A 12,161-nucleotide genomic window follows, 5' to 3' on the forward strand; every position below is an offset into this window, starting at 1 on the left:
CTTTAGGTACCTTTTGGCAAACTCCAAGAGGGGTGTCATGTGCCTTTTACATACGGCTGGCCACTCTATCATAAAGGCCTGATTGGTGAAGTGCTGCAGAGATGGTTGTTTTTCTGGAAGTTTCTCCCATCTCCACAGAGGAACTCTGGAGCTCTGTCAGAGTGACCAAGGCCCTTTCCTTGGGCAGGCAGCTCTAGGAAGAGTCTTGGTGGTTCCAAACGTCTTCCATTTAAGAATGATGGAGGCCACTGTGTTCTTGGAGACCTTCAATACTGCAGAATAATTTGTTGTACCCTTCCCCAGATCTGTGCCTCGACACAATCCTGTCTCGGAGCTCTACAGACAATTCCTTTGACCTCATGGCTTGGTTTTTGCTCTGACATGCACCTTATATAGGCATGTGTGTGCCTTTCCAAATTTGTATTTGTATTTTTTATTTATTTAACTAGGAAAGTCAGTTAAGAACAAATTCTTATTTACCGGCCAAACCCAGACGATGCTGGGCCAATTGTGCGCCGCCCTATGGGACTCCCAATCACGGCCGGTTGTGATACAGCCTGGGATCGAACCAGGTGGTCTGTAGTGACGCATCAAGCACTGAGATGCAGTGCCTTAGACTGCTGCGCCACTCGGGAGCCCAAATCATATCCAATCAATTGAATTTACCACAGGTGGACTCCAATCAAGTTGTAGAAACATCTCAAGGATTATCAATGGAAACAGGATGAACCTGAACTCAATTTCGAGTCTCATAGCAAAGGGTCTGAATACTTATGTAAATAAGGTATTTCTGTTTTTTTTTATTTATAAATTTGCTAACATTTCTAAAAACCTGTTTTTGCTTTGTCATTATGGGGTAGTGTGTAGATTGATGAGGGAAAACATTTATTTACTCCATTTTAGAATAAGGCTGTAACGTAACAAAATGTGTAAAAAGGAAAGGGGTCTGAATACTTTCCGAATGCACTGTATGTTACACCATGACTAAAGTTGCAAAATACGTTTCTGAAATATGTGCAAATGACATGCAGTTTGATTAACACTCACTTTATTGCATGGCTGTTTTAGTTGAGTTTAGTAATGAGACGACTTGAAGTGCAGACCTAAGAGTTAGGACTAGTAGCTAGCTGAATAAAGCTACAATGTGGCGTTTTCTACAGTAAGGTTACAGAACAGAATACCTACTTAGCTAGCTACCTAGCAATAACAAAATAATGGAAAAGTACTTCATCTTTTGAACCAAATAATAGCTGTTTGAAACATACTGATGGCTCTCAAACTCAGTAGATTGCACGATGATTATATCATAAGGATATGTTAAAGCCTATTTCTTTAGATGTGTAAAAGTAAATCAATATGATTTACAGATTTGATCATCTGCGCAACATCTTCCTCTGGCTGACTTGTGAATGAGCAGCAATGTTACAAGTGGCGAGAGCGTCAGAAATGTAGAGCTATATATCCAATTATGTTAATGACGTGGCTAAAATAATCAAACGAAAAGCTGTTCTGGACAGGATCCGGAAATTACACCAGCCAATCAAAATAGTTGGTTTTGTTAGCTATTAAGGCGTTGTAAGTCTGCTACGTTAGCTAGTAGCAAGCTCCAGCAGAAATAATAAAGCGCTTCTGTCTCCAGGGGTGGAACGGTGTTGGCTACACGTGTAGCTAGTTTCATTCATTTCTTTCGAGGCCGATTAGATTGTGCATCCCAGTACTGAAAGGTAAATTCAACGTCTCAATTATTATGTATTTGTCCATTTCACATATTTTCTAATTTGCAAGTTAGCTAACGTTACCAGTTTGGAACAATGATTGGAGATTGATGGCGTGCGTCAGCCAACTATATCGGTAGTAGCTAGTTAGCAGCTAACGTTAGCAAATTGTAACTAGTTAGTTTTCTTTTGCCTAACTAACGTTACCTGTGTACTTTTTCCATTATAAAACACTTGGTTAATGGTTGAAACTAGCTAGCTACCAACTTATTCTACATCTAGTAGCTAGCTACCTGCATACTTTAAGGAAGTTATAGGGCACTAACAGTAGCTAGCTAACGTTACCTCACCTTTTTTCTAAGTGAACAATTTGTTTTATTTCAGAGAAGATGGCTGCGCCGGATATGCGCCTCAACCACACCATATACATCAACAACCTGAACGAGAAGATTAAGAAAGATGGTTAGAACTTGCTACCCCTTTTGCCCTCATGTCTGTATTTGTTTATCCATCAACCATTCAAATGGCTCCTTGCCTAAATATGTGTTGTTTGTCCCCCAGAACTGAAGAAGTCGTTGTATGCAATTTTCTCTCAATTTGGTCAAATCCTGGACATTTTGGTTGCCCGCTCCCTGAAGATGAGGGGTCAGGCCTTTGTCATCTTCAAGGAGGTCAACAGCGCCTCCAATGCCCTGCGTTCCATGCAGGGGTTTCCATTCTATGACAAACCTATGGTGAGCTACTGCCGATAACACTTTGGTACACATCAGCTAGCTTTTGCCTGACACATGTTTAGCTAGAGGATTATGATTCTCTAATATGCAGCCCTGTGTAAATAGTCCTGTTGTCATCAACTGTCCCTCTTTCTCGTCGCAGCGTATTGGGTACGCCAAAGGGGACTCTGACATCATCGCTAAAATGAAGGGCACCTATGTGGAGCGCGACCGTAAGAAGGAGAAGAGGGCGAAGGTCAAGGGCCCAGAGGCTGCAGGGGCCAAGAAGGGTGTGCCAGGAGCCCCTGTAGTACCTATGGGCCCTGGAGTTCCAACACCCATGCCTGTAAGTGTTGTACTGTGAGCCTGAAGAGACAGAGCCACGTTTGTAGCCACTGTTAGCCATTGCGCTTAACATGTTTCCTTTAAGACATGTCTATCTAAAATGGCGTGTTATTCCATGTGTATCGCTAAATGATAGTGTGGCTGATTTCATTGAACATTCTTTTTGTTTTTCTGAAGGGAATGCCACCCATGAGCGGGGCTCCTCGTATGATGCCAATGCCAGGGCAGCCCCCTTACATGCCCCCGCCAGGCATGATGCCACCTCCAGGGATGGGCCCTGGGGGAATGCCCCCTGGTGCCATGCCTCCGGGTGGGATGATGCCAGGTCAAATGCCCCACGCCCAGGTATGGATCACGTGTGTTAGTGAGTTTATCGGTGATAGTTTGTCTTGTCAGTGCCCTCTTTATTAACTAAACTTCAGATCTGTTTAGTGGAACACTGTAATCATGAGTTTGCTTGTCATTCATTTTACTCTATAATCTCACTAATTTAAAATATTGATAAATGTAATCTTCCTTACCTCCAGGTCGCAGAAAACCCTCCCAACCACATCCTGTTCCTCACCAACCTCCCAGAGGAGACCAACGAGCTCATGCTGTCTATGCTCTTCAACCAGTTAGTACCTCTTCATTTTATTCCCCCCTTCTCCTATACTCCTTGGTGCAGTGTGAAAATGTAATGTTTATTCTTCCATGTTCCGTAGTATTGGAATATCTGTTCTGTTTTCAGTTTCCAGTATTGTGGTTATGTTTAACTACTAGTGTTTGTATATGGGGAGATTTAACATGTTGACAAGTATAGACCCTTGATGTGTGTGTCTTTAACAAGTCTGCTCCGAAGCTCTGTCCTGATGTTGACTGTATTCCCACTCCAGGTTCCCTGGGTTCAAAGAGGTGCGTCTGGTGCCAGGTCGCCACGACATCGCCTTTGTGGAGTTTGATAATGACGTGCAGGCTGGAGCTGCCAGGGAGGCACTACAGGGCTTCAAGATCACCCAGACCAACGCCATGAAGATCTCCTTCGCCAAGAAATAATACCAGAGAGCTCTTGAGTGGTTTTAAATCACACACACACACCAGAGAGACCACCTCACCTTAAACTATACCAGCACAGAGCTGACTACTAACCTGTCTTTTGCCAAGAAAGCACAGTGTGTTACTAGTCCACACACCCTTAAGCTCCCCTCCCATGACACATCTGTAAGCTCCCATACATCCTTACACGTTTGTGGTGCTGCTCCGCTTACAGATTGACATTAGAATTCTTTCAGCCTCTACCAGAAGGTAAGGAGTGGGGATTTGATGATCCCCTTCATCACCGATGCTTATAGGAGAGCAAGTATTTTTATCGTCTTTCATTTTTTAAGTTCAGCTTAGATTTTTTTTGTAATTGTTATGTTACTGCCCTTCCTGTGATTGCATACTCATTTAGAATAACTGGGGATGACTTGCCTTGTATCTGATAGTAGGTTACCAACGGTTTAGAGCAGAGACGTAGACATAGAGGTCAGCATTTTGATGATTGCAATGCTGGCACTAGGCATGAACGCGATAACATATAAGGACTGTATTGGTATAGTGATTTGGTGGCAACATTAAGGATAGTTAGCTGACATTTTCATATCCATAGCTCTGGTTAAGAAAAACTGAAAGTATCAGTCAGTTTCTGCACCCATTCTTGGAGGATAAAATCTGGTGTATGTAAGTATATTTTCATTTTTTACCGTTTGTCTGTTATAAAGCATTGCACTCAGGGTCTGTTTCGTCCAGACATTGTACCTGGAGCTTTTCTGTTTGATTAAAACATGCTTTTTATAATGACTAATGCTGTACGTGTTCCTTTCTGCTTTTATGTCTAGGAGACACCAGGGGCTGTATGGACGGGTTGGTTGTTTAGCAACAAAACTGACGCCTGCACAGATATGGGGCAAAACAGGCTGGGTTGGCTTAGATTGTTGACAACTATCTATATTTTGTCTCAATGTTTATTGAAAACATAAATACATTTGCACAATGTGTACTTGTCTCTCAAATATATTGTTAGATGTTGGTTAACTAGCGAATTTGTGCCATATTAGCGTTGACATGAAATCAGTAAAAACACCTCCAAACAAGATAAAACTAGCTGAAATATATAGAGATATATACATCTATAGTGATTCAAACAGCCTACTGTAACTTCATGAACATCTTATACTGAACCAGTGTTTCAGTATCAAAACCACTACTATGGCTGCAATGATGATTAACACCCTGATGAGGGCAGTGTTCAGTGTTTTCTATGGCGTGTCTAACCACATTGAGTGATAGAGGACTCTAGTGCCCAAAAGCCAGTTTCAGCATGGGCAGTACCATTGAGGTCTTTCACCATTTTGAAGTAGTCAACTGGGTGGGACTTCCTGTGGGTTAAGGAAGGATAACATTTCATCCAGTTTATCAGCAGGGATCAGCCCATAGAGAATGATCAAGGCCTCTAGTGGCCAAAAGGCTGTATTAACATGTCCAGCGCCATTGAGGGCTTCCACCATTTTAATGTAGTCAACTGGGTGGGACTTCCATCTTCATTGGCTGATCACCCCTGGTGACCCTGTTAGAGACATGTCTTCCATCTCTATGGATCAGCCAATGAATTTACTTGTGAGCAAACCTTCCATAACTGCAGGTGGCAGTAAATCGCCAACCATGGCTTTATACCTGTTCAAACAACTCACTCCAGGTGGCAATATGTACCCTTTCAGTTTGTTTACCATCTATTAGAAGTAGAAAATGGACTATATCAAAATGGAGATGCCCATGCTCTCACAGACACTATAATGGGACAGATACAATGTTACGTCCTCTAGCCCTCTATGTGTCTAACTAACTAATGCAGTGAGAAATATTACGCTTTTCCCAACATGTTGCAGTAGGCAGACTGGTGGGACTGTAGTCTAAACTTTGATTTGGCCTCTTGTCTGCACTTTTGCAAGAACTTGAGTTTGTGCCCTCCCCTTGATAATACTGCAATCAATGAAAACATTTTGGGATAACGTTTCCATTTGATTATTATAACCTATAAAGTAATTTGATTTCTTTCTTTCTGGAGCATTGTGTCATAATCGAATGGCTCTGAGCTACCACGTAAATCATCATTGCTGACTCACTCCCTGCCCTGTCTGGCCTCAGCCACTGCAGTTTCATCTAATTTCTACCATGAATCAGACCACAATGTCTGGATAGACCATTTCATCAATGCTATTTTCCCTTTGTGCTCAATTCATTTAAATACGTTTTGGAGATTTAATTTAAAACATTTCCTCTTTGAATGTCTTTAGCATTGATTGTGCCTGTGAGTGGATGGGCGGTGAGCCTATAAATCAGCACAATCTACTTTTTCATTTTTTTCAAATTGCCGCTGTCTTGGAGCTAGAATTGGGATCATGTATTCTGTGCTAATGCCAATCCCAAAAAAAGAGTAACGGAGAGCACTGTACAATACAGCGAATTTAGCAAATTAGGCATTTGTGGTAAGTACATGGGGTTGCCATCTTTATGCACCTTCACCATTATGCACTTTTTTTTACTTAACCAGAGTCAGATGAACTCATGGATACCATTTTTATGTTTGAAGGAAGTTGAAGGTCATTTCTGGAGCTATTGCTAGCTGTTCTTGTAGACTTCCAGTCATTGCGCTAACACTATTAGCATTGGCTCCAGAAACTACCTACAACTTTCTACAAACTGCACGCATTGGCATAAAAACAGTAACCATGATTGATTTAATTTATTACATAATTAAAAGCAGTAGACTGCTCCAGCCAGAGACAACATTACATACATGTAAAAATTATCAAGGATAAAAACATAATAAAGGTCGGAGGCTTATTTCCATTGTGGTCCTCATCAAGTTCATCTGACTGGGTATATAGAAAAAAGGGCTTAGTTGTCAAAATGTGGTTTTATGCCTTTAATGACCGCTGATCTGAAAGGTCTCGATAGGAGAAAGCAATATTAAATGTAGCTGCGTCAGCAATGAGCGCGGTTCACAGGATGACAGAAAGGATAGAAGATCAGTTGAATAACAAAGCAAACACTATCATGTAGGAACTATCTTCCTTTATGTGCAATCAGTGAAAGCATGATCATGTTTATCTCAATACTACAAGGATAACACATAAAGAAGTTTAGTCTAGTGCTGTAGATTGGTTATCTTTGAATGCAGCAGGTAATCTTCTAAGCACATATAAATAAGGTTTACATCCCAGATTTCATGGCCCCATGTCCATCGGTTCAGCCCTTATAGCCCTATAAGGTGCCATCTAGTGGTGTAGTGTGGCCAATTTGAATGCAGCAACTAATCATTCTCAAATTAATTAGAGGCTAATTCATTGAGTATATATACTACATCTGGAGTCAATCTGATATATGGGTCATGAGAACATTTAAAAAAAAGTATTTTTAGCATTAGCATATGTGCTAACGTGCATCCATAGGTACAGTGCAGCCATATTTGAATGCAGCAACAATTTATAAAAACCATTAAAGACTGATGTAGTGAGTCTAAATACAAAATCTGGAGTGAATCTGACGCATTCAAATATGAGGAGAAGATGATTGCAGATGATTTTGAGCATTAGCGTTACATATGCAAAGAATGTTAATAGTTTCCTTATTTTTTTTAGATATCAATAACTTTATTCAGGGTGGTTCATCTTAGGAATGTCCATGATAGTGATTTCAAGTTGATAGGCCACTGGGAAGTGGATTTACAGTGGTTTCAATGGAAATATGAAATATGATTTTTTATTTGTCATTAACTCAGCCATCTTTTGACCAATCCCTTCGTTTTTCACAAACTTAGTTAAGACGTACCTTGGGCCTACATTCCAATTTGGTCCTATAGGTCATGAGAAGAAGACTTTTAAAGTAATTTTACCATATTTTAGCATATTAGCGTGTGTGCTCATATGAATCTACTGGTAGGGAGAATTCAGAAAGAGGGGGACATTACATAAACTGGGATATACAGTACCAGTCAAAAGTTTGGACACACCTACTCATTCAAGGGTTGTTCTTTATTTTTACTATTTTCTACATTGTAGAATAATACTGAATACATCAAAACTATGAAATAACACACATGGAATCATGTAGTAACCAAAAAAGTGTTAAACAAATCAAAATATATTTGAGATTCTTCAAAGTAGCCACCCTTTGCCTTGATGACAGCTTTGCACACTCTTGGCATTCTCTCAACCAGCTTCATGAGGAATGCTTTTCCAACAGTCTTGAAGGAGTTCCCACATATGCTGAGCACTTGTTGGCTGCTTTTCCTTCACTCTGCAGTCCAACTCATCCCAAACCGTCTCAATTGGGTTGAGGTCGGGTGATTGTGGAGGCCAGGTCATCTGATGCAACACTCCATCACTCTCCTTCTTGGTCAAATAGCCCTTACACAGCCTGGAAGTGTGTTTTGGGTCATTGTCCTGTTGAAAAACAAATGATAGGACCACTAAGCACAAACCAGATGGGATGGCGTATCACTGCAGAATGCTGTGGTAGCCATGCTGGTTAAGTTCAAACATCCCCACACCATCACACCGCCTCCTCCATGCTTCACGGTGGGAACCACACATGCGGAGATCATCCGTTCACCTACTCTGCGTCTCACAAAGACACAGCGGTTGGAACCAAAAATCTCAAATCTGGACTCATCAGACCAAAGGACAGATTTCCACCGGTCTAACGTCCATTGCTCATGTTTCTTGGACCAAGCAAGTCTCTTCTTATTATTGGAGTCCTTTAGTAGTGGTTTCTTTGCAGCAATTCGACCATGAAGGCCTGATTCATGCAGTCTCCTCTGAACAGTTGAGATGTGTCTATTACTTGAACTCTGTGAAGCATTTATTTGGGCTGCAATCTGAGGTGGAGTTATCGCTAATGAACTTATCCTCTGCAACAGAGGTAACTCTGGGTCTTCCTTTCCTGTGGCGTTCCTCATGAGAGCCAGTTTCATCATAGCGCTTGATGTTTTTTGCAACTGCACTTGAAGAAACTTTCAGTTCTTGAAATTTACCGGATTGAATGACCTTCATGTCTTAAAGTAATGATGGACTGTCGTTTCTCTTTGCTTATTTGAGCTGTTCTTGCCATAATATGGACTTGGTCTTTTACCAAATAGGGCTTTCTTCTGTATACCACCCCTACCCTTGTCACAACACAACTGATTGGCTCAAATGCATTAAGAAGGAAAAAAAATCCACAAATTAACTTTTAAGAAGGCCCACCTGTTAATTGAAATGCATTTCAGGTGACTACCTCATGAATCTGGTTGAGAGAATGCCAAGAGTGTGAAAAGCTGTCATCAAGGCAAAGGGTGGCTGCTTTTTAGAATCTCAAATATAAAATATATTTTGATTTGTTTAACACTTCTTTGATTATTACATGATTCCATATGTGTTATTTCATAGTTTTGATGTCTTCACTATTATTCTACAATGTAGAAAAACCCTTGAATGAGTAGGTGTGTCCAAACTTTTGACAGGTACTGTATATATATATATATATATACAGTGTCCTCCATAATTATTGGGACAGTGACACATTTTTGTTGTTTTGGCTCTGTATTCCAGCAAATGATACAACTTCTGAGGACCAGCGGGGACCGAGGACATGACGTGTCCCTGCCCGGTCTCAGTCGTGGCTGTGCCCGACAACATTGCCGGGGCTGGAGAGGCAATATAGTCACACCCGATGGTCAAAGTCACAACTGGCAATGGTGCTCGGGCCAAAGGGACAACTTCTTGCTGCTGTCCTCCATATGACTGTCCCATGTTCTCCACTGCAACCTGTTGAAGAGGGCTACCCTGACAGGAGGAAGCCCGGGATCTGGTCTTCTGTTGCATAATGCAAAGAAGACTGTATATTCTGCTCAATATAGGCAAAATGTGCTTCCTGTACTCCATATGACGCATTCAGTGATGTCCACAGCGCTGCAACTCCCTGGTACTCCAACGTAGAAGAAGAATCCACACGCTGGGTTGTTGGGATGCGGCTGTACCTGGTGCTGTGTAGTATCCCACAGGTGGAGGAGAGGGGCCATAGGATCCATGCTGCACGGTAGGCAGGCTTGAGGCTCCCATAGGCTCCAGAGAGGGGGTATAATCCACATGGTAGTAGTTTACTGAATACCCTGGAGCCATACTCCACTGGACCGCAGGTGGGCAGTGTGGAAAGTACCCTGTGTGGTCTCTGTGGGCCGTCATGCTGTAGTGGTGTCAGCAAAGTCGGATTATTTGTTGCGATAGCAAACGTAATAAGATGTTGGTCCGATAGTCCAGGATTATGAGGAAAAACATTTAGATCCACAGTATTTATTCCACAGGACAAAATTAGATCTATGTTGGATAGATGTCAAAACAGGTTACAGAAGACGGAAATGCAAAAAGTTTCCCACTTATTCCAAAATTACCCTATAGTGTGGCCATCTTTGTTCAAACTCTTTAGGGACTATTGTGTCCAAAGACCACATTTGGAGTGAATCTGACTTTTAGTCCATGAGAAGACGATTCTTTATGATTATTTTAAGCATTTGCGTTACATAGTCAAAAAGTGAATTGCTAATAGTTCCCTTTTGGTTCCATTCTTTTTGACCAAGTTGCTCATGGCCTCTAGTTTCTGTGTGCCAAATTAGAAAAAAGGTTACCAATCTATGCTTTAGTTATTTGATCATGTCAAAAAGAATGAAGAATTCAGATATTAACAATTGGTTTCACAGCTTTGCTGTGAACCCCTAATTAAACACTATTAATTTCATAGCACTGGGAGCTAGCCAGACAAGGCCTTTTAGGGGTATTTTTAGCACTCCTGTGGTCACTGGCTTTTTACTGGTGTCCTACTGTCAATAAATCATTAGTTTTCTTTCCAGGACAGCTTTGCTCCCACAAAACTATAAACGTTTCACTGCTCTCTGTCTGTACCGGTAGCTGTTTAAAAGTGTGTAGTTCATGAAGTGTCTTAAGTGGTTGTGGTTGAATTTGAGGTCATTCCAAGGCAACATCAACCATGTTTTGCCTGTGATTATGACACATTTATGTTTATGAACCATACTAGTTACCAAAGTTTGTTTATTCATGAGTTAGAATTGGTGGACCCATGATTTTTCCCTGGTTTAGTCAGAACAGGCCTTAAAAAGATAGTGGAGAGTAATTGCTAGTCAAGAAGGAGCACCTTCCCCTCTCCAACTGGATTTAAGACGGGAGAGCAGAGTGACTTGTGAATTAAGCTTGAAAGGGTTCATTTAGGTCTGTACCATCAACTGTATCCAGTGCAAACAAGGGCCTCCTGTTGTCGACTTCTACTGTTCCCTGAATAATTGTCTTTAGGTCAGCTCTACAGTGTACACAACATGCTTATTCTTCTGCAGTTTCCCAAGCCTTTCCACACTCCCTTATTTTGCCTTGAGAAAGCGCTGACCTTAGCCGCTGGGGCACTGTGTGTGTGTGTATGTGTGTCAGTGTCCCGTGCTCTTGGCGACATGCCTAGTGACTCGCTATTCACTACACTGGGATCTTTCAGCCGGGGAACTGAGGCAACTTATCCGCCGTCTGTGTGGGACATCTCCAAGCACATCTACGTATATTAAGATTAGAACATCAATAGCACTCCAAAGACAATAAACAGTTTATGCTAACCCTGAATTAAGTACATCACTTTTTTATGTTTAAGGGGTGTTTACTGTAGGCTACTCCTGTCCTGTTGAAGGATCTTTCACACAAAGCCTACTGCTCATCTCTGTATGGCTTGCTGCGTCACTGGTTGGCCATCACTCACTATCCGGAGCACATCTATCTGTAGATGTAGCTCTCTTCAAAGCACTCTGGACATTCTCATGCTTTGACACTTAACAGTAAACTGGCTACTGTGATTGTGCACATTTGTTATTGCTTTGAAGTAAAGTAGCCTATGAGGTTATTGAACGGTCATATAGCGACAACTAGGCCTATTATAAGGATAGCCTAGATCCTGTTGAAAACAGCCTCCAATGATGCATGGACCCTATATATACATCCTTAATTTGTGCCAATGAAATGTCCTAAAACGTCATCAGTTAGAACTACTATGTGGTTAAAGTCGTGGATAGTTTGGGGCCCCTTGATGATCTCTCATTACTTATGTATGTGTCATTAAGACGGTCACCATCAGATGGCACCAATCACCCAACCACTAATGTCAGGTATTCAAAGCAATTACCGACCAAGTCGCTCTGTACATCAAGCTGCCAGTGTAGATGATAACAACAGGCCCTTCACTCTTCACAAGGTGCCAATATAATGTAGAATCAACCTGCAGATCGCTTCATTCTGGAGAGAGGGAGTGAGGGTGGGAGGGAGGGAGGATGATTGAAATT

The 12,161-nt window shown here is 41.6% G+C and overlaps 1 protein-coding gene across 1 annotated transcript; it reads left to right on the forward strand.

Moving 5' to 3' along the window:
- The first annotated feature begins 1,594 nt into the window (after nt 1-1,594).
- On the forward strand, nt 1,595-4,789 carry LOC311105371 (U1 small nuclear ribonucleoprotein A-like). Its single transcript, XM_084147511.1, has 7 exons — nt 1,595-1,724; nt 2,100-2,177; nt 2,277-2,449; nt 2,592-2,774; nt 2,951-3,118; nt 3,301-3,389; nt 3,649-4,789. The coding sequence occupies exons 2-7, from the start codon at nt 2,105-2,107 to the stop codon at nt 3,806-3,808; spliced, it is 846 nt and encodes a 281-aa protein (XP_084003637.1). The 5' UTR covers nt 1,595-1,724; nt 2,100-2,104; the 3' UTR covers nt 3,809-4,789.
- The last annotated feature ends 7,372 nt before the right edge of the window (nt 4,790-12,161 follow it).

This window comes from Coregonus lavaretus, assembly GCF_964263955.1.
Source record: "Coregonus lavaretus genome assembly, chromosome: 30".
NCBI lineage: Eukaryota > Metazoa > Chordata > Actinopteri > Salmoniformes > Salmonidae > Coregonus > Coregonus lavaretus.

What these genes read in the sequence shown, in the direction of transcription:
- LOC311105371 (XM_084147511.1), top strand. Translation starts at nt 2,105, where the DNA reads ATGGCTGCGCCGGATATGCGCCTCAACCACACCATATACATCAACAAC. An exon ending in CGAGAAGATTAAGAAAGATG is followed by an intron (nt 2,178 to 2,276) that starts GTTAGAACTTGC and finishes TTTGTCCCCCAG; the next exon opens with AACTGAAGAAGTCGTTGTAT. An exon ending in CTGTCTATGCTCTTCAACCA is followed by an intron (nt 3,390 to 3,648) that starts GTTAGTACCTCT and finishes TTCCCACTCCAG; the next exon opens with GTTCCCTGGGTTCAAAGAGG.